The 23,005-nt window shown below is 40.2% G+C and overlaps 1 protein-coding gene across 2 annotated transcripts; it reads left to right on the forward strand.

Moving 5' to 3' along the window:
• The first annotated feature begins 15,024 nt into the window (after window positions 1-15,024).
• On the forward strand, window positions 15,025-16,968 carry LOC138242836 (uncharacterized). Of its 2 annotated transcripts, XM_069198410.1 has the most exons (4): window positions 15,025-15,111; window positions 15,277-15,357; window positions 15,913-16,269; window positions 16,715-16,963. In XM_069198410.1, exons 1-4 carry the CDS (start codon window positions 15,055-15,057, stop codon window positions 16,898-16,900), a joined length of 681 nt encoding a protein of 226 aa, XP_069054511.1. In that variant the 5' UTR covers window positions 15,025-15,054; the 3' UTR covers window positions 16,901-16,963. The 2 variants fall into 2 exon arrangements, with proteins under 2 accessions (XP_069054511.1, XP_069054512.1); XM_069198411.1 differs by lacking the exon at window positions 15,277-15,357 and having other exon boundaries at window positions 16,715-16,968.
• The last annotated feature ends 6,037 nt before the right edge of the window (window positions 16,969-23,005 follow it).

Consider the following 23,005-nt stretch of genomic DNA (forward strand, 5'->3'; position numbering starts at 1 on the left):
AAATCTACCTACTACCTGCTAACTGTACTTTTTTCCCACACAGTCTGAGTGGGCTGAATTGTAGGCTGCTGCTATTAAAACAGGCTTTGGCACAGCCTAGGCTGATTCGTTTTCCCAGCCTCAAGGCTGAAGGGCAGTTTTCGCCATTGCACAGGCTGTAGATACACGTTTCACAAGACAGCCCAGGCAGAAAGCACCATCCCCTCAGTTCTTACACTGAACCACCTGTGTTATTGTCTTCCCCTAGCAGTTCCACACCGGGTGCCGATCGGAACACCAACACAGCCAACCGACATCCTCAAAAACAACAAGCTCCTATGTCTACTGTGCCAGGTCCAGGTCATATACTGTAAGTTCCAGCTAACAAATCATGTTTTAAATTAAGTCTGGTGTGTGGGGTGTGTGCTTGGGACCCTGCCTAGAACCTGCCGATTGCATGCTGCCCCACTCGACACTCCTCAGGAGATCACCCACTCTCCTCAGGAGATCACTCAGTCTACAACAGAGATCACCCAATCAAAATATGTATCATTTATGACTCTATAACGATTGTTTCCATGAGTGAAAACAGTGTGACAATCTTACCTGTACAAGTCAGACCCACAGCTCTGTTCTGGGAGCAACTCTGCTCTGGCCTGGCTGCAGTGGGGCAGTGCTGTAGCTTGGACTCTTGTCCTCTACACTGGAACTGCTCTGACCCAACTGGACCCTGGCCCTGTCCGAAATGAGCCCCTCTGTGTATCACTGAAGGAGCCCCACAGTCCAGCTCCCGACAGACAACCTCTGCATCCTGCCAGTCAAAGTCAGAGTCGCACACTGAGGTCCAGGTGTTCTTGAGATTCACCTCCACTCTCCCGGAGCAAAGACTGTGTCCATTCACCAGCCTCACAAAACCTGCAATAGAGAACTACAGGCTGTCAGTCTGAGCAGGTAATCTCTCACAGTGCAGCTCATTGCTCACTGTCGCTGAACCTGGCTTCTGTGAAAATTTAACTTAGTACCCTATGAAAATAAATTAACTTAATGTGAAAAACAGATATCATAGATTCTCAATTTAAATCTTGACTTCCTATTGTTTCATTCATAAATATATTTACACCTATAATTAGGCATAGAAAATTACATTTTAGAAATACATACACTATTACAATCAATTGTACAATAATACAGAGTGCTTTCAATAAGAATATAGATAATAGGATAGATATAGATAAAAACAGTAGATAATAGGACATAAACAAAAATTAAATGAAAGAGAGGAGAGTCGGAAAAAAATCTGAAAGGTCAACTTCAAAAAGTTTAACCATAAAATATTTTGGGGCTGAACTTTTTTACAGATTGTAAAATTGATTCCTTTCCTCTGGAAATAATGTAGATACATGTACATCTAATAATTGTAGATGAATGTTAAGACTCTAAATCATCAATCTCCACCTCTGTGCTCTAGCATTTGCCTCTAAAGAAGGTGTTCAGTGCATTATTATCTGTACACTGGGGCAAATGCAAGATACAAAAATCAGAGACACTAAATTTATCAGTTTGTGGAATATTACAAATCAAACTATCAGCATCATTCCAGCTGTTCCACATGTTCATACCAATAATCACAGTGCTGAAGATGCCACCTGTGGAACACATTCAACTGTAGAATAAGTAAAAATAGAAACTGATCACAAATCCATCCATCCATTTTCTAACTGCTTCTTCCAATTCATGGTTCCAAGTGTATCTAGGACTGTAGAATTAATAAATACAGAAGGAAAAACTGATCCTTATCACCAAATTCACAGAAGCAGAACGACATGTCCTAGACTCAAAGAAAAGATTCCCTATAGCCTGGTGCTGCTGAAACAGGACTGTCTGACCTGAACACTGACACACACTCTGGACAAGACCAGCACTGTCACAGCCTGGCATTACTAGAGCAGGACTGTCTGACCTGGGCACTGACACACACTCTGGACAAGACCAGGACTGTCACAGCCTTGCACTGCTGGAGCAGGACTGTCTGACCTGGGCACTGACAGACACTCTGGACACATCCAGGGTTGTGCTTCTCCACATGAAAGCAGATCTCAAAGAATGACACACTCTCATGGAGTTCAGCACTAATTACACACACCTGGGTCTAGAGTCAGCTCCTGGCTACAGTGCATCACAAGAAAATACATGACCATCAGTGCCTTAAAGAAGTCAAAATATGGCAGAGCAGTTAAGACGTTAGAGGTCCAGTCTGAAATAGCAAATGTGAAATAATTGAATTACATGAATGAACCAACAGAACTGTTCTTTTTCTTTTCTATTTATATCCAAAGCTGCATTAGGAGCTTATCTGACATTAAATTATTAAATTCTGGGCTCATCAGAATCAGACCGAGAGTCACTCTACCACCAAGGATCAGCCCCTTGGACAGCTGGTAGTGCAGCTGAACTCCACTACAGCACTGAGCCCCACAAGACCATTATAAGACACCTGAGACTGATCAGATCCACTGACACTGACACCAACATACCATTTAAACACACCTGAAACTGACCAGATCCACTGACACTGACACTGACACCAACATACCATTAAAACACGCCTGAGACTGACCAGATCCACTGACACCAACATACCATTAAAACACCTGAAACTGACCAGATCCACTGACACTGACACCAACATACCATTAAAACACACCTGAAACTGACCAGATCCACTGACACTGACACCAATGTACCATTAAAACACACCTGAGACTGACCAGATCCACTGACACTGACACCAACATACCATTAAAACACACCTGAGACTGTCCAGATCCACTGACACTGACACCAAAATACCATTTAAACACACCTGAGACTGACCAGATCCACTGACACTGACACCAACATACCATTAAAACACACCTGAAACTGACCAGATCCACTGACACTGACACCAACATACCATTAAAACACACCTGAGACTGACCAGATCCACTGACACTGACACCAAAATACCATTTAAACACACCTGAGACTGACCAGATCCACTGACACTGACACCAAAATACCATTTAAACACACCTGAAACTGACCAGATCCACTGACACTGACACCAAAATACCATTAAAACACCTGAAAATGAAAAGGCATTTCACCCAACAGCACAGTGGAACCACAGCAGATTGTCACTTCACCAGTGCTAAAACAGTAAAGACAAAGTGAAGTAGATACAGACTCACTTAGCACAGCCTGCCTGTTTAAACTGAACAACACTGAAGTGCCTGGAGAGAGAGGATGAGCTACAGGCTCAGTGAGACTGCATAAACACAGAGGAAACACAGAAACAAGACACACCAATCAAATTAACTATATTATGTTTATAACGTATATTGCTTTGAATTATTATTATCATCATATTATCAATACTAGATTTTAATTAATTAAATTTTAATTTAATTGATCATGATGATGGACTCTAGATCAGTGGAGGAGTTTTCATTGTCCTCAAGCTGGAGACTGGAGAGAGTCTCTGTCTCTTACCTGAACACCTCACTCCAGCATCATAGGCATGAGAGTAGCTATACTGCTTCACTTCTTGTTTTCCACAGTCCCTCAGCACAGCCTCTGACCCCGTGCAGGAAACCCCACTCAGCAGGACTGATCCAGACCCTGGTCCGAAGTAAGCTCTTCCTGGTGCTGAAACAGCAGATCCACAGCCCAGCTGTCTGCACACCACTGTAGCATCATTGAGATCCCAACCATAGTGAATTACTGTCCCCCACTCTCCACCATGATACACCTCCACTGTGCCCTCACAGGGACTGGCACCATTCACCAGCCTCACATCAGCACTGCCTGCAGAGAGAGAGAGAAACAATCCCTATCACCATGTCTACAGGATATTTTTATATTAAGAAGTTTTAGAAATACACCTGGAATTTTTATTTTGTTTTACCTGTTTGATTGGATTGCTAGTCTCTCCCATGGGGAACAAGAGACAGTGGAGTGACAGGAAGTCCACCAGCAGCCATCTTACCTCTCCCTCCACACACCTGTGTCCAGATCCTGTTATATATCTCTCTGTCCATATCACTGTGTGACTGCAGAGGGCTGTTCTGCTATGGTTACTACAGTGGACAGTGGCTCTAATTACTTTTTTCCTGTGTTTCTGGAAGCTGTGGTCAGTACAGTGGACAGTGGCTGTAATGATCATGTTCCTGTGTTTCTGGAAGCTGTGGTCAGTATAGTGGTCAGTGGCTGTAATGATCATGTTCCTGTGTTTCTGGAAGCTGTGGTCAGTATAGTGGTCAGTGGCTGTAATGATCATGTTCCTGTGTTTCTAGAAGCTGTGGTCAGTACAGTGGACAGTGGCTGTAATGACTGTGTTCCTGTGTTTCTGGAAGCTGTGGTCAGTACAGTGGACAGTGGCTGTGGTGTCAGAAGGCTGAATCACTGAAACCAGGTTTGGTGTATCTGGTGTATCTGGGTCTCAGGCCCCACATGTACTTAAAAGTGGACACTGACCACATGTCTGTATCAGGTAAGAGATTTAAACACTGATGAGTCTCTTCAACATTCTACTTTGAAAATAAGTTATAAAATCCAAAACAGAATCAATAAAAATATTTTTAATAGATGGGTGCTTCACAAGTTGTGCTGAAATATGTGAAGTGTAATGCTGCAGAAAGATGGAAAAGCAGTTCTGCAGCAGGAGATATAATTGAAACCCAGGTGCAGGACTTTCAGAGATTTATTGATCAGGGAGTAACAGATCAAATGCAGGCTGCTGATAATAGGTTGGGCTGAATTAAAAAGGCGAGCAGAAAGAAAACATAAAGAGGGACGCCCATCTCCTAGCTGAAATAAAGAAAAGAGAGGCTGGAGAGTCGGCGCAGAAAAGGGAAAAAATTAAAACAGAGAAAATATTTCAGGATTGAAGAGCAGGAGCAGTGAGATATGAAAATATCCAAGTAAAAACTTGACTATGAGAGGAATGCGATCGCTAGTTTCACAAGGTTTAGCTCTAATGATTGAGATTCGGTGTTCTGAACAGTTTCAAATAAAGAGGTGATTAGTGTGACTGGGAGCCTGAATGAAAGACTGAAAGTTTAATTGAAAGACGTCCTGACCCAGTCTGAATGACAGGGTGAATGTCTGAATGAATGTCCATTCTGAATGACAGGGTGAAAGCTCGAGGGAATGTTGCTGTTGACGCAAGTCAGTCCCAGCCCAGACTGTACGTGAAGTGTGTATACTTACTGTCCAGCGCACATTTACATTAACTAGATTTGTTCTTTTTGATTAAATATTCAATCACCTTCAGTTTGGAGTGTGAAATATTTTTTTTCTATCATATACTACAATTCATTGTAATACTACTTTTTATTCATATATGATTTTTACTATGATAACATGATATATATGTGAACAATGTGTTTTAGCTTTTACCTCTCAAGATCTTAATCCATTATTCACAGATTGAATTATAGTTGCATTTAATAATATATTCTAAAAGCACAGTGCACAGGTTATTTTTATTAATCATTCTTTTTTAAAATTCCATGATGTAAGAAAAATGATCCCTATCATTAGTTATCTAAGACTTACAAACAACAATTCATTTAGCTGTGAAGTATCAGACAAATGCAGAATAAACATGGAACAAGAATTAAACCTTTATCTTTTCAAAATGAAGGACTTCCGGGTCAAATACACATTTCTTCCAACATAATAGACTCCAGTCTGAACAGATCCCAAACTTTTGTTTAAAGATTTGATACAAGATTTGCCTCAGGACTCCTGTGTTGTTACTGAAACTGGACACTGTTGTCTAAAAGCACCCAGTATGGATTCAGGTCAAAAAACTACAACACACTGCAATACAAATACCTACCACCTGAACGTGACTGTTATAACAAATAAACACAACTATATGTCTTGTCCTCAATCATGTTACAATGTTAGATCCTTCTGCAATATAATTACCATAGTATCTAAAACTATTGTAATCATTCTCAAAAATAACCATGGATCAAAAATATTTTAATACATTTACCTTCAGTACTCCTATTTGTATTAGCACATTCACCTGCAATAGGGCCCAAGTTACTAATATTATTTGTTAATCGGAAACGTGCCTTAAATATACTTTTATCTCTGATCACCTGTCTGTAATAGTTCTTTGCACTAAAATTGTCACCTTCTCTCAAAATACTCTATTTTTAATAACATTTCCATAATGTTATAATGTTATTATTATTAATGTTACTTGAATAATACAGTAAATATAAAATGTATCAATAGTAATAATACTGGAGTCTCAATAATACTCTAGTATTTAATAACACACTTATCTCAGTTAAAATATTAGTCTAAAATATTGTGTTTAATAACACATCAGTTAATTACTTTAATAAAACATATTAATTCATCAGTGTGTAAAATAAAATATCAGTCCGATCAATACAACAATGTTTAAAAACAACTGATCTCCGTTAATACACTAGTCTGTTATTTTACCTGTTAGAGAGGGCAGAATTGAGCACCATGAAATAAACAACCCCTGGTAAATATTTTGAAGACGTTGTATTATTGTTAAAACATTTGTATTCCTTTTTGTTTGCAAATGGGAAAATTCCTAGTCCTAGCACATGACCCAAATTACAACCAAAATTTTGTATTTTATTAGTATGGTAATAGATAAGGGATTGTCAAGTTGTACAACATTTGTGATAAAGTTGCTAAATATCTACAATATTAATTAATAGTTATAATAATTATATGTTAGTACTTAAAAAACATTTTAAGTCTGTGTTGTGTGTAATAGTGTATAACTGCATATAAAACTATTAATACAGCATTAATAGAAAATAATTTAAAAAACATATAAGCTGAATTAATATTATGATTAATTGTAGAGGTGAAATTCTTGTTAATACTGCAAATTGTTTATTATTTTTCCTTATTTATAGCACCAGAATAAAATCAATTATAATTTTAAGGAATATCCATAAAGCTGAGTTTTAAATTAAACAGAAAAGCGCTTCTGCAAACTGTGGTCACTACGGCGGGCAGTGGCTGTAATGACTGTAGAACTTCAGATGGCTGGTCCTGGGTTCCAGGAGACTGTGGTCACTATACTGGACAGTGACTGTACTAACTCTGTGGCTTCCAAGTCCTGGGACCAGTGTTTCTGTGTTAGTGGGACCTGTGGTCACAACAGTGGTCAGAGGCTGACAGGTGCTTCACATGTTGTGCTGAAATGTGTGTGAGGTGTATATCATTGTCTGTATGTGAATTGTTGACAATGATTTTCTAGCCTTTACCTGCTTACATCTAAACTTAACACATGATCATCAGATTAAATTATATTAAAGAACAACATTTTTTCAAAAATACCAGACAGGTTTAACATATAGGCACAGATACATTTATTATGATGTTGTCCTGAGCAACTGCTCAAAAATCTAAACTTGAGTCCTGTGATTACGAATTAATTTTTAAATATTGCATTTGTATGATAACATGTAATTAAATATTTAATTTGTATTAATCATACTTATATAATTGCATTTGATAATAATTTCAGATTTCGAATGTAGTCAAAAACAATAAAGCATTCGTATTAAAACTTCACAATTTACAAAAAAACCCTGTCATTAGATAACTAACCTAAAAACACAAATTAAATTATTTAGCTGTTAAATAATAGACAAATCCTGTATAAACACAAAACACAACTACCATTTGTTACAATCCCTGCCTCTCGGCAATGGAGGAGGCAGAAGTAGGTGTAGCCCCTATCCATCAGTTCACCTATCAGTTTTCCCATTCACCACCACACCCCCGTCTCATCCTACTTAAACACCTGTCCTTCCCTACCTCGTTGCTCAGTATTAGTTTTCCCTATCGAGCTTCCTGGTTGCGCTTCATCTACTCTGTGTTTGTCTTGGATTTCGGCTTACGGTTTTTCCCTTTGGACTTCGGCTTTTCGGATCTCGGCTTGGATTGGTACTTTCGCTCTGTCTTGGATTTCTGGCTACCTCTGGATTCTCGGATTGCTCTACGGACTACGACTTCGGATCACACTTCGGCTTCGGTACTCGTTCCCTTTCGGATATCTTGCTTCCCCTGGACTCTCGGCTCGTTCCTACTACTACGGTTTGCTTTCGGATTACGACTTGGCTTTGTTCGCTCCTGCAAGTGGGTTCACTCACTGGTTCGGTCCCTATTACCGAACCCTTAACACCATTTTTTAATTCCTCCTGTAATGCCACAATGTCTTGTAGTTGTTAAATTATTAATGTTACACCTCAGTTTCTGATGAGACCCCAGTTAATAATAATATACCTACAATACTAAGAATTTCCACAATTTTGTTAATATTTTTCATTTTATAGCTTATAAACCAATAATGAATGTAACTTTTATCAGCCTGTACTTTTCAATGTGAAAACAAGCAGACCTGGTCTTTATGAACGAGGTTATACATACAGTATACAAATTTTATTTTCACATAAATATAAAAATACAAGAGCTTATTGTCCTATGACTGAAAAGGTTTTACATTTTGAAAATGTAATTGTATGTCTTTAAAATGAAGAATTCACATTCATAACTTCCTATCATATTGGAACACATATTCTTATAACACCTAGAGGTACTACTTGTTTTCACAGCAACTGAATATCGCATAGCCTAACGATAGAAACCTGGACTGTCTGAATACACCAAAGATACAGTATAATGACAGCATTAAAACTCCTGTCTTAATTCTCTAGCATAAACACTTTAGGTGGTAATAACACATTTACTGTATATCTATTAATACATCAGTCTGTAATAATTTAATATCAGTCTCAATAATAATTCACTATTTAAAAACACGTGAATCTCTATTAATGCACCAGTCTGTAATAAGACAATACAGAGGAGTCAGAATTGAACACAATAAAACAATAAACAACCCAGGGTATTTCTGAATCATCCTGTATAATATGATATTATTCTAGAAACATTTTTTATTGCTCACACTTTTTTTGTTTTTGAGTAAATGAAGACTTTTTCACATGTCACAGCATATCACTCAAATTATCACTTATATATAAAGTTGATTATTACAGTAACAAGTAAGTTAAATAACTTTTTAAAGATTGTATACACTCCATGTTTTCACAAATTATCAATAGAGGGTGATAATGGCCAGCTTCTGCTGTATCCATCTATAACATTTTTATTATATAATGTTTAGAAATCTTAAGAATATTTTTAAAAAATCCAATAAAAATTAAAAGCAACTAATTATATTTAGACACAGCTAATTATATTTCCTTACTTACAGACCAAGATAAAATACAGTTATAATATTTTTGATGAATACCCACAAAGCTGAATGTAAATTAAACATTTAAAAATTGTTCAACCCACTTATTGCTCCATTTCCATCAAAGCTTTACTTAATTTAATTCCAGTTGTTGTCTGTCTGTCTGGACAGGAGAAGACTGGTCACTTACTGGCTGAGCTGTGCAGCACCAGGACAGCGAGAGAGAAGATGGACAGGCAGCTCTCCATTGTCATCAGGACAGAGCGCAGCTGAGACCCCTGTCTTCACCCCTGAGCCCACAGGGCAACTGAGCTGCTGCTCCGCACCCCAGACCCCCAGTAACAACACAGCCCCCCGCCCCGCCAATCACACACAGCACTGCCTTTTCAGACTGACAGCAGGAACCTCTCACACAGGCGGGATGGCAAATCAGACAGGGCCCTTTCAGTCTTCTCCATATATATCAGAGACACATCACTGTTTCCTCTCCCTGAAGACACTCCCAGCAGCGCGGAGGAGAGGAGAGACAGGAGCAGCTCTGTGTCTCACTGGAGGAAACACAGATACAGATACAGACAGCAGGGCTGCAGGTGCTACAGGGGCAGGAAGAGATCAGATATTAAACAAAAAAAATCTTTGCAGTTCTAGACAAGTATTATAATTGAAAATCAGTATCAAGATAATCAATTATGTATATATGGTCCTGTAATTCTTGTTGTCTGTATCAGGAAGTGTCTAGAACTTGTTCCTGTCTTTCTGTCTGTGTAAGGCAGTGTCCAGTGACTGGTGTCCTGAATATGGTCCTGTCTTGCTGTCTGTGTCAGGCAGTGTCCAGTGACTGGTGTCCTGAATATGGTCCTGTCTTGCTGTCTGTGTCAGGCAGTGTCCAATGACTGGTGTCCTGCAGTGACTCACAGAGTTGTTGTGTCTCCAGACAGTAATGTCTTCTGGTCATGGTCAAGGGCAGTGTGAGGAGAGCCTGTGCTCAAGGTGGCAGTGAGGTCACTCAGGTCAGCACAGGAATACGGAGACAAGGTGGACTGAATAAGAACTGGCTGTCCTGTGACTGTGATCAATAATTTAAATGAAAAAGAAAGAAAGCCCAGCAGTGATTGTCCCTTATGTACTGAGCCTGTTGGACAGCAGCTCTTCCAGTTGACTCCCTCAGACCCTCAGTCTATCTCTGCGCAGCTCCAGTCCACACAGATGTTCCAACCCCTCCAGCTGTGGCCCCAGTGTCTCTCTGTGTGGAGCCGACTGTGTGACTGAGACTCTCTAACAGCACAGTGGAGCTGAACTGATACTGATAGACTGATGCACCACCAGGCTGAACAGTGTGAGGGCACAGCTCACATCCTCTTCCTTATTATTATAGGTAGTAGGAGCAGCAGTAGGAGCAGCAGTAAAATATTAGTAGCAGCAGTAGTATCAGTGGCAGCAGCAGTTGTGGTAGCAGTAGTAGTATTAGCAGTTATGCTGTATTTAAACTCTCCTGTTCAATATAGCAGAGTTCTTGTGTTACAGCTTCACCATAATAGCTGCAGCAGCAGGAGCCACAGAGTCAGTTTCAAATTTGAAAAAGCAACAAAATTATGAAATAAAAAAGTTCAGTCCTTGTTAATACAGTGGTGATTTAAGGCAGAGCTGTACTGGAGCTACAGGTAAGGCTCTGCAGTGAGACTGTGGTTTGTGCTCCTCCGAGCTCTTCCAGCACAGGAAGCCAGGCTGTACTGTGAGGCTGTGGGTGTCAGTGTGATGAGGCAGCTGAGAGCTGAGCTGTACAGAGAGACACACAGGGAGTCCAGTGTTCAGAGCTCCAGTGCTGCACAGGGAGACACAGGGGAGCCCAGTGTTCAGAGCTCTAGTGCTGCACAGGGAGACACAGGAGAGTCCAGTGTTCAGAGCTCTACAGGGTGACAGGTCCTCTCCCCACACAGCTCTCTCAGTGTGTCTCTCAGGGCTGAACAGGAGGGGCTGTTCCTGTCAGAATGGAGGCTGACTCTCAGAGCTCCAGTGTCAGTATGAGGAGAAGCTCCCAGACCTGACTGCTGCCAGAGCCTCTCACCCTGAGTGGCCATGAGCACTGAGCTCCTCAGCAGCTGAGAAAAGCCTCCTGTCTCCTGTGCTCACAGTGTGGTTGAACACCTGCACTGTCTTCCTGCTCCTTCTCCTCTCTCTCTCCCTTCCTGTCTCTCTCGCTGTGTGTGCTCTTATCTGTCCATCTCTCTCTCCTCTTCTCTCACTCTGACAGTCTGTGCAGAGTATCTGAAGGGGATGTAACATTGATCGGCAAAGGAAAAGACTTCTCAGAGGCAGAATAATAAAAAAATCTTTATCTCCTCTCAGTCAGATTCACAGCTCAGACTCACACACAGAGCTCTGGGTCCTTCAGTACTTTAACCAAACTCCTCCGTACTGAACACACAGAAGCTCATCTCCATCCTTCTCTTTATCCTGACAATCCAGAACCAGAGCACATTGAGACAATCAGTGCTGCTACATGAACAATATCAGACAGAACAGCCTGGACTCAAGTCACATCTCCCCCTTTTCTCCTTCCTCACAGCCTCTTAGAGACAGAGCAGAGCTCCTGGTTCTCCTCTCCATGAACAGGGCTCAGGGGTCACTCATCTGGCAGCTGTGGGCTCTGTTCCAGGTCAGAAGCAAGAAGCTTCTATTAACCCTTTCCAGGACCTCCAGCCCTTCAGTATTACTGCCCTGATTCATTGTCTGTACTGTAAGTCAGCCTCCATCCCTCTGTCAGAAGTGGTTTACTGAAAATTGAGCAATATGTGTTTATCTCTTATTATTATTTTTACTGATTTAATGAACAGCAGTATTGCCACTCTCTCACGGAGTCTTATATACAGTTAAACAGAGTCTGATAACAGTTATACAGTTAATTAAATCACCAAACTGGTTGAGGAACTGAGAGCTCGAGTGGAAATAAAACCAGGAGATGCTCTTCAACCTTAAAAGCGCTCATTACAGGGACTTGTGCCCTTTCTCTTCTTCTCTAACGGAGTATGCTTTACAACGCATTAGTCTGTGAAGTAAACTATTTTTTTTTGTTTAATAAATTGTATTCCTCGGTTTGTCGGTCTCCTTCTCCAGCTGTTATGAATCGCCTCTCTTCACAGCCTGGTGTTTTTCCTTTTGGAGATGTTACAGTATATCTGTAAGAAAAGCCCCCCGGTCTCTGGACAGGAGTCTCCTCCAGCGGAGACGCGCTCTGCTCTGTCAGAAAGAGCGCTGTGACGTCACAGACACCAGCCAGAGCGCAGGAATCAGAGAGCGAGACCGCAGGAGGAGCGCGGAGCGCACTGAGAAGAGATATTGATCACTTATCTATCGACAACCAATTAATTCAACTAAAAAACCTTAGAATCATCAATTAACTTCACAGATTGGTGAGTACTGATTATTTTCTTTCTTTAAATTCTTTAAATATCTAGAAAAGAGTCAATACACCCTGTATCGATCAAATACCATAGTGTGTTTAGTGTTCATAATGTTCAATCCCAAATTAAAGAATGATTATTCAAATTATTGTTTAGAAATTGTATTCTAGAGCTTGAAAATTATATTCCAAGTTGATAAATTTGTGTAGGTAACAGTTTAAATGCATTTTTCCACTGTTTACAAATTATAAGTATGGTAACCACGGCGACACGTGCCACATCACTGTGCCCAGCTAGGTGTCTCGCCTTCGTCACAAAGAGTGGTTTGACGTCACGGACTAATACTAATGCGAGTGTATTCACATCTAATATTAATGAGAGTACAATCGGTAGCTTTAATAATGCTAGTGTTCATGTCAGTATTAATGGTGATTGCGCTTCTGATAGTTTTGATGCCAGTATTCATGTTAATATTAGTTATAATTATAGAGTTACTGTTAGAGTATTTACACTAGTAGTCATGTTTTAGTGATAGCATTACTGTTATTATTAGTATTAGTAGTTCAGTAGTAGTTTGTGTCAGTGATAATGATAGTGTAATTCTTAGCGATAGAGTTACTGTTTTAATGTTAGTGGCATTTGTGTTAGTGTTAGTTATACTGTATTTGTAGTTCTGAGTGTGTGTTTTTTTGTCTGTGTGTGTGTGTTGGTGTGTGTCTATAAGTATTTGTAGTCTATGTGTGTGTCTGTGAATGTGTGTCTGTGAGTGTGTGAATGTGTGTCTGTGAGTGTGTGAATATGTGTGGGTGGGTGTCTGTCAGTGTGTGATAATGTGTGTGATTGTGTGGGTGTATATTTGTCAGTGTGTGTGAGTGTGTGTGTAGGTGGGCTTGGGCTCCACTCGTATGTCTGACAGAAGTGACCCATCAACAGGTGTTGAGGTCCAGAGTCGCCTGAGAATGGAACCACTTTCTAGATTCCAGACCAACGTCCAGAGAGCTATGAGTGCTCTGTTTTTATCACTATAACTAGTAATGACAGCAGTAGTAGTATTAATATCAGAATTAGTATTAGAATTTGTAGTCATGGTCATAGTAGTAGCAGCAGAAGTAACAACAGTGGTAGTTGGATTATCCAAGCACTAACTCCAGGAACTACAGTATTACACATTTATACTCTATTTTTCAGGTATGTTTTGTAAAGTGCTTTGATGTTCTGGATTAAAAGGCAAAATATAAGAAAAAATTGATTGATTGATTGATTGACTGTGAGAGTGAAGTCTGGTCGAACTTGTTTGTCTAACTGAACTGTCCTGTCCACAGATGTCAACAGAGGTGAACAGAGAAGATGTCCAAACCCACCAGAGACTTAAGACAAGTTTGAGAGTCAGGCCCCGGACCCAGAGAGCTGTGAGTCCACTGCTGATCTTCTTCATATTGTAATTCTTCCTCTTCTTCCTCCTCCTGAAATTAAAGCTCATCACAGTAGCTGTGCTCTATTGTCCTCTCTTGAAGAAGAGAAAGACCCTACCTGACAGTGTGTGCATCTGCGTGTGTGTTAGTGTGTGGGAGTATGTGTCTGTGGGTGTGTGTGCTTGTGAGTCTAGTCCAGCCTATGTCTGTAACACAACTGTGTCTGACATCCCCAGATCAGGAAGGAGGTAACAGGAGACTCAGCCAACACAGGTTGTGGAGCCAGACCCAAGACTCCAAGAACAGCGAGTCTGCATTATAATTATTATTATTATTAGTAGTAGTAGTAGTATTTGTAGTGAATGTGTGTGACGTTGTGTGTGAGAGAGGGTGAGCATGTCTCAAACTCCATTCCTAGAGGGTCTGGTGCATCATCTGGTTTCCTGCCCAGAGGTCTTGGTTACAAAGTTGATCTAATTTTTTAATTAAACAAAAAATATTCTAATACTGTACCTTTATCCAGACCTTAAATATCCAACTGTGCCTTGAATATTTTGAGTCTTCAACAGTGAGAGACATCAAAATATATTATTAATCACATTATTTCCACATCTTCTTATGAAAATAATTAGATTAATTGTTTAATTGGCTAGCCCCATTTGGAAAGAAAACCTGGAGATGCACCTGGCTCTCCAGGGATTGTGATTGGGCTTGAGACCCCTGGTCTAGCAGAACTGGCCCCTCAACAGGTCTCGATAGGGATGTTGGGGATCATGAAGCTGGATAGCTGAGGGATGGACACTGCTTCTGGATCGAGGACGACAGGCCACTGTCATGTGGGGTCATCTTGGCCCATGATGATGATGTGTGTTTGTGTGACTGGCTGGTAACTCTATTTTCTCCTCCCCAGCACTGCCTGGAGAAACTCGCTCAAGTCGAGAGAGGAATGGCCGAGCAGAGACAAGGGTGTCACACCGAGACCTGGGGCAGATCCCACAGGAATGTGAGTAGTGGCTTCAACAACATGGTTGGATAGCTTGTTCCACACCCCCACCCTTCTCTCTAAAGAATACTGTATTAATACTGTTAGACTAAGAATAAACCTGTACTGAGACACAAACTTGGTTAGCTTCTGCTGGTGAGACTAAAGCAGTCAACTTGCTGACAGGTCTTGACAGAGGTGGACGTGACCCTGAAAGGCCGGAGAGGGGCAACCGATACTGAGGCTCTGAGCAAAGATTCGTCCAGTGTAAGACAACCAATGTGTTCTGCTCAGGATGATGATGGTGATGCAGATGGTAGTGTAGATAATGAAGGTGGTTATTATCATGATGTTGATGGAAAGGTGTTGATGATGATGATGGTGGACATGATGATTGTCATGATGAAGAAGGATACGGTGATGAAGTTGGTGGAGATCATTTATTAGAAATGTGATGAAGATGATGGTGACGAAGATAGTGGAGATTATAATGGTGGAGGTGTTGATGAAGGTGACACAGTCATGCCTATGTGTGGCTGTGTGTGAAAGGGAAGGTGGGGTTGGATCAGGTCTGCCGCTGTCATCTGATAGGACTGTCAGAGGAAGAGGGAGCAGACTCCCCCTGCGTCTCACCCCGGGCAGCCGAGAGCTGCAAGTCTGTGAGCCCGATATGTCTGTGACGTCTGTCGAAAGTTTGGTTTCAGCTGCAATGATGGTGACTGTGATTGCTGGGAGTCCAGGGGCAGGGCTTGGTCCTCCTGGAGACCGTCTCAGTTTTCTCTCTGTCCTCCTCATGCCCTCTCTGTGCCCCTGTCCCCTCAGGCCAGCCAGCCAATCACCAGGCAGGAGACCGAGACCCAGCTGTGGAACTACCCTAAGGGCCCGGAGAGGGATCTGCAGAAGGACAGGGCATGGACCTCCTCCTTGGCAGCCCACATACCCCATTGCTCGCCCCCTCACACACCCCCTCACCCACCCCCTGGTACACCCGCTCACCCGGGCCTGACCCCAGCGGCCCTGTGGCGGCTCAGGGAGGGCCTGCAGGTCGAGCTGGAGGGGCTGCTCCAGGAGGAGGAGATACGGGTGCGGACCTGGGCTCAGAACATGATATCATCGATCCAGCTGGACTGCCTGGCGCTGTACAATGAAGTCCTGCCTGACTTTGAATCAGAGGGATTGGTAAGTCCCTTAAACCCCTCCCCCTTGCTTGAATCACACTGAGGTATGCAGGGGCTGGGGCGACTCACCTCTCCAAGACACCTGCGTCATCCCACTCCCATTTCACCTCAACATGGTTCTGAGAAAATCTCCCGTCCCCAAGGGGAGAGAGATAGGAGCCGGGCTGGGCCTCCAGCCCTCTGTTTATTCAAGATTATTGCCTCAGGAGGTGGGTGAGGTGGAAGACACACTGTCTACAGATCACCACTAGGGACAGCGTAAAGCAGGAGGTGAGACTCTTGATCATGGATAAGGATAACAGTGGGATGACTCCCCCTCTCTTGAATCACTGCCTACTGATGATGTTATGTCACTCCAGCTCCTCCTCATGGTGGTGTCTGCAGTCAGGCAATTTGGAGAATCGTTGAGGGATGATGATGAATATTCACCTTTCTTGTTCTCCCAGGGCACAGGAATCATGAAGCAGGACAACTATGAGGAGGTGAAAGAGGCGCTGAAATCCTACTTCGAAAATACAATGGTCAGGTGTGACTTATCCGAGGTGGACAAGTGCTTCCGCCAGGCTGCAGCCGAGCTTGACCTTATCCTGCAGAAGTACCTGGGAGATGTTGTGGCCGAGGTCTGTGAATAGCAGGTTTATTTTGATAAAAGACATTTCTCATCCCCTTCTATTGTTGGTGTCTATTTCATGTAAAGGATTTGACTTGAAAATTAAATGTTTAATCGACTTACAGGGAGTCTTCTTTAAGATGTGTATCGGATAGCTCTCCACTGTCACTTTACTGGACTTTTGAAGTAACCAATCTACAATGAAAATATATACTGCACATCTTAAGGAAAATGAAGAGAAATCCGTGTGCTGATTGTCACCAAAAATGTCACAAATTAACCGCCAAACTGTTTAACATGTCCAGCCACCTCTTCCTATTTTGCAGTGATTATAATTCTTTCAGTTTCTTCTCTTGTATTTTCCTTACTGTTTCACTGTCCCCTTCCCCCATGTGGAGATGGATCCACAGACGAAACCCTGTTTCACCATTTGTTTGTTCAAAGTCTTTGGACTGACTTGCAACTTGCGAAGCCCCAGTGGCACAATCAGTCAGGGTGCACAGCAGAGTTATGGCGATGTTGTGTGTTCATGCTTCACCTGGAGCAATGGCACCTAGAGATCCAGCCATTCAAAATGTGTGGAGTACATGGCGGAAAAACGCGGTGGGCATGGCGACTCATACCACATTTGAATTGAAATATGATAATAGTATCTGGAAGCACCTTGTAAAATCACCAGGTGGAGCTAATAAAGCTTAAAATCTCATGTACAGCATTTGAGCTGTCACCAGAAAACACCTTGTTTTGAATCCCAGTCACTGCTGAGGGACAGTCTTTTCACAATTAAGAATTTAAATTGCATACTCTTTTAATAATTTGAAACTGTATTACAGAATGTCAATCATTAAACATTAAAAAATAGGTACATTTTATAAAAGAGATTGCTCTTGTGGACAAAAGTACACAACCTTCCACCTTCATCATAAATATTTTAATTATGCATAAATATTTTATGCATCAAAGTCTTTAACTTGGTAACTAACATGGGTTCTGGTTTTAACATGCTTGTTCTAACATTATTAAGCTTCTATTCTGTAATTCATAAAAAGTTATAACGTTTTATCCTTTTCTAAGAATACGTAGTAAAAACACCACTTGCTGTCATTGTAAAAAAATACATGTTGTAGTGATTTAACATCACTTGATAGTTATATTAATATGGGATCGTGTAACTAAGCAGCTAAAGTATCACAAGTGGACGTTTTGATCTTCGTTTCTTTTAAAAAAAACTTCTATTGTCATTGTAGTGGTAATGAGCACTGTAATTGTCACGAAAGCTTTCTTTCCAGACCCTATGCGGACGACACAATCCGGGGTTGAGTGAGGAAACACAGGGAAAAAGTCATGCAGGATACGGGAATAAAAACAGGGGGGCGTGTCCATGGAGTGCTGGTGGTCAGGGAAGGTGTAGCGAGGCAAACAATTCGGGGACGAGTCCAAAGAGAAGTCCAAAAACAAGGCAAAAGTCCATGGCCAGGAGATCCATCCAAGACAGGAGATTAAAAACCAGAACCGGGTCGGGACCGGCAAGGGGAACAGGAACAGAAACTTAAAACCATGACAGAGCCAGACACATCCAGGACCCGGGCTCGCATGATACAGGAACCAATGCAGAGCCCAGATTGGCGTCTGTGTCTGGCTTATAAGGGGGAACTGAAAAGGGGCTGGAACAAGGGACAGGTGTGGGGAATAAGGCAAACAAGGAAGGGCTGGAGCGCCCTTAAGAGGAGGGGTTTGCGATCATGACAGTAACGTACCTAGGCGCACCTAGGCACGATCAGAGCCGAATGCATAAAGATATTCCTTTATTATAGTCTACTACTACTACTACTACAGTCCACTATAGCTTATTGTGAACATGATGTGTCTTTTTCAGGTTTACACCCAAATTGAGAAAATAATGACCAGACACATTATTATAGTTTCAGTGGTATTTTTAATTTGTTATTCTCGATTCTAATTACAATATATACAACTTCGTTTTAAGGCTTGAGGCGTCTGTTAAACTGCCCAACTGAATAAAGTGTTTTGAATCAAATCGGTTGAACAGTTGACAGTATTCCCGTTTGATAATTCACGTTTTTAATTTAATTATTAATATAAATTAACATTGAATATGTTATGATAAATACATATATAAAACATGTTAATATAGTGTCCATTATACTTATTTTTTTTAAGTATTTGTTAGAAGAAAAACTTGTGCCGTAAGCAGGTATTGAACTTGGATTGTCAAGGGCTGCTCGAAAACACAGCTGAGACGAACAGTTTTAAAATGTTTTGAAAGTAATCATGCGCGATTGAGTCAAATTAAAAATAAACCATGTTTGCAAAGAATGTGGAGTACAGTAAATTAATATCATTATTAATTTCTTTAGATAAGCGATTCCATCTTATATTTCCTATTTAGCGGATTCTAAAAAGTATGAGGTTTTTTACTGCGATAACGAGCACAAGTATTCATAGAAAAGGTTAATCAGTTAACTTTGAATGTGTTGTGATATTTAGAAATACCATCAAATTCAATATATTGTCAATAATATTTTACTATTTTAGTTTTTCAAAGAAATGTTTATCTGTTAAAAGAAAACTCATGGCAAGAGCTGGGTTCAATCCCCCAGTTTACAGCATACAAGTCAGATGCCTAAGCCATTATACCAAGACACTGCTTGACAGTTCAAGTTATAACTGAACAGGGCAGGCCAAAAGTTTCCAAGTAATCACGGGTGAATGAGTCAAATTGATGCAGATGTTTACAAAGAATGTCTACTACTGTGATATTTTGAGCTATATGAATAAAATAATATCATTATTAATTTATTTAGATACACAGTTCCATATTATAATCCCTATTAATCAAATTATAAAAAGTATGCATTTTTTACTGTGATATCGAGCCCAATTAAATATGAATAAATATTAATGAAGTTAGTACTTTTACTTAGTATATACTTTTTATGAAGTTCTGTATATAAACTTAATACAGTCAGAAGTACATAAAACCTTTTCCAAAATAACCACAGTATGTAACCGAATGAAAGACTGATGCTTAAAATGTTTATGAAGAAAGTGGAATACTGGTGTGTATTTTTTATTTAAATTACCAAAACCAGACATATACATTTTACATAATATGTTTATGTTCCTAAATTAATATCATTTATGACCTTCAGACGCATTATACTCCTCTTCTTTTAATGCTCAGCTACTAAAATGTCCCTTTAGTTGTAAAGTGTCCATATTAATATTCAATATTAAGCGGATTTAAACATACACAGTAAGGAGATCAAATGAAGCAATCGTTTCACTAACAACCAATTCATCATGAGTGCTGCCTGTCAGTCATTTTGGCCAGCCAATCACTTACTGCGGTACAACTCGGTGAACTGTAGAAAATTTCCACAGTACGGGGTTGTACTGTGCATTTTCAATGGCTGTATCTGTATATATAAAAATTATAAAAGCCAACCACTTTTATCATCATATTCTCGCTGAGAGGAAGGAATCAGTGTAAATATATAATTACAAGTGATAATAAGAGCAGCTTTATGATAACCCTAAGAAAATACTACTATATTGGTAGTTGGGGGAATGTATATTACATATATCTAGAATATAAAATTAAGGAAAAGGAAATGTATCACTCAAAAGGAAAAAACGAGAAAATCATTAGTTAATGAACCATTAGAATACTATATATTTAATATTTCTGAGTACATGATTATGTAAAGTTAAAAACTACTTATGTTGAAAAAACTGCAAAAACAAAATATGCAAACAATACATGGGGTAGTGAAAAAAAACTTTTCTGACATTTGGAATAGGAATTATACAACAACTGAAAATTAGACAACAATTTTATATTGTAAAGTGAAGAGACAGGTGAGTTTATAAAGAGCAACATAAAAGTGAAGCTCCCAGAGTTAAAATTGCAGCAACTTAAACCCTGTGGTGTCTCCGGGGGAAAGTTTATGTAAATGAAAGTAGTACTCACACCACACTTTTCTTTCCGGAGTTTCGTGGCGTTTCTTCCTCCAACTATTTTCCAAACACAGTCCGTAATCCGTTCCCTAATCCTGATCCGAACCGAGTTCCAAAAGTCCGTAATAAAGCCAATCCGCGATGTATCCTTATCCAGTGTCCGTAATCCAAAAACCATAAACCTGTTCTCCTTTCAGTAGTCCATTATTCTTTAGCCCGATCTTTAACATACACCTCTTTCCTCTCTTTTCCTCCAAACCGCATCCACTTATCGACTTCCGCCCTGTTCACTGCCTCCGGGGCACTTATATTTCAGTTCCTGATGCGGCTCAGCTGTGTCTCATTGTTTCTCAGGGTAGACCCTTTCCATTTACCGGTCAGCTGATTCTTTTTGGCAGCCATTTTGCTAAGGTCCATATCTAGTATTTTAAGTAGGTCATTCCGAAATTACCTGTTATGAATGACCCTTCCCCTGGTCATGTTATAACCCTTAATCAAACTAGGAGAAGCCTAGACAAAGAAGAACCAAAACAATGAAATAAGACTTTTGCAATGGTCTAACACAACATAAGAATACATTTAGATGAAATCTTTACTATTTTACAGGAGAACCTAATAGGGAAAGTTATAAAAGCGTGTACAGTATGTGTCAGAAACCTAGAGAGAATTCACGTGCAGTATCATTTTGCTTAAAGTTGAACTGAGTACAAACAATACAGTTGCATTACAGTGTGCAATACACTATTTCAAGTTTAAACTATAGTACAACTCACTCTGCTGTGACTCCTTGCATCTCTAGGCTATAACTTCCATCGAAGAGAGATTTTATCAGCAGCATGCAATTGATTCTTCCGACATTTTGTTTAATACTGTAATGTGGATGTAAGAACTCATGAAGTATTACCAGGATCTACATTTAGCACTGCTGATATTGATGGAGTTGAAATGCATGATGTATTTATTGACAGCTATATCTGAGCCGATAATGATTAAAATACCTCCTGTAAAGTGTTAGGATTCATAGCAAGGCATATTTCTCCCCCCTAAACGTTGCTATTGCTTGTGTAAACGTTGCTATTGCTAATGTAAACGTTGTACATTATATGAGCCTTACCAGTTTCAGTAGCTCCTGGTGTGTGTGGTTTTTAAAAACCTAAAGTAATAAGAAAATTACTTGTACACAGCAGTGTGTCTGTGGAGATTACCTAGGAAACGCTGAAGCTCTCTGCACACAAGCAATCCACCTTAAATGAAAATTGCCTGCAGTCTGCCACTTATGCGTTTCCTTTACTACAGAGTAAATTCATAGGAATGAAGAGAAATGGAAAGAAAAAATATCACATTAAAGTTTCCAGTTACTTGGCACAAATGAATCAGCTATTTCTATATCCAGTCACACAGGAGACGGGTTGATTCGCCGATGGGGATGTGTTGTTTCTCTACCTTCTTACTAGACTGTCGTTCAATTCTGTCTTCTTTGAAAGCTTTTTACATCTTTTAAGCGCTCTCGCTTAAACCACACATAGAAAACCATCACTGCTGATGATTTTCATGGGCCGATGCACACTTGTTCTGTAGAACTCTAGTGATAAAGCCCTGCCTGTGAATATTGTACGAGAATTATAAAGGGCGAAACAACAGCACCAACCAGAGGAATGGTAACAGGAAGAATTGTGTTCTTATTTAATATGTCCTTTTGAGACATGCCTTGTAAATGCACACAGGTGTTAGAACATTGACAAATAATTTATAATGGAGCTGTGAAAACAAAGATTTTCCTATACCACCCAATAGTAAAAAGGTACTGTATATGTGAAATTGATTTTTATAATAAAAATGTAAAGTTAAATTGTTTCCTGATTACTTGTTGCTGAAATTTGCATTACATTAGGTATATATTATGTTATACTTTTTATGTTCATCCACCAAAATTTCCCTTAAGTTGTAAATTCCACATTAATATTCCATATGAAGTGGATTTAAACATGCACAGTAGAGATACAAATTAAATGATGAAATCGTTTCACTAACATCTAATGCAGCACAAGTGCCACTTATTGATCATCTTTGGCCAGCGAAATGCATACCGCAACACACCACACGACCTTTACTGTATTAGGAAGAAATACTGCACGTTTTGAGTGCC

Source organism: Lepisosteus oculatus, chromosome 14 (genome assembly GCF_040954835.1).
Source record: "Lepisosteus oculatus isolate fLepOcu1 chromosome 14, fLepOcu1.hap2, whole genome shotgun sequence".
Lineage (NCBI taxonomy): Eukaryota > Metazoa > Chordata > Actinopteri > Semionotiformes > Lepisosteidae > Lepisosteus > Lepisosteus oculatus.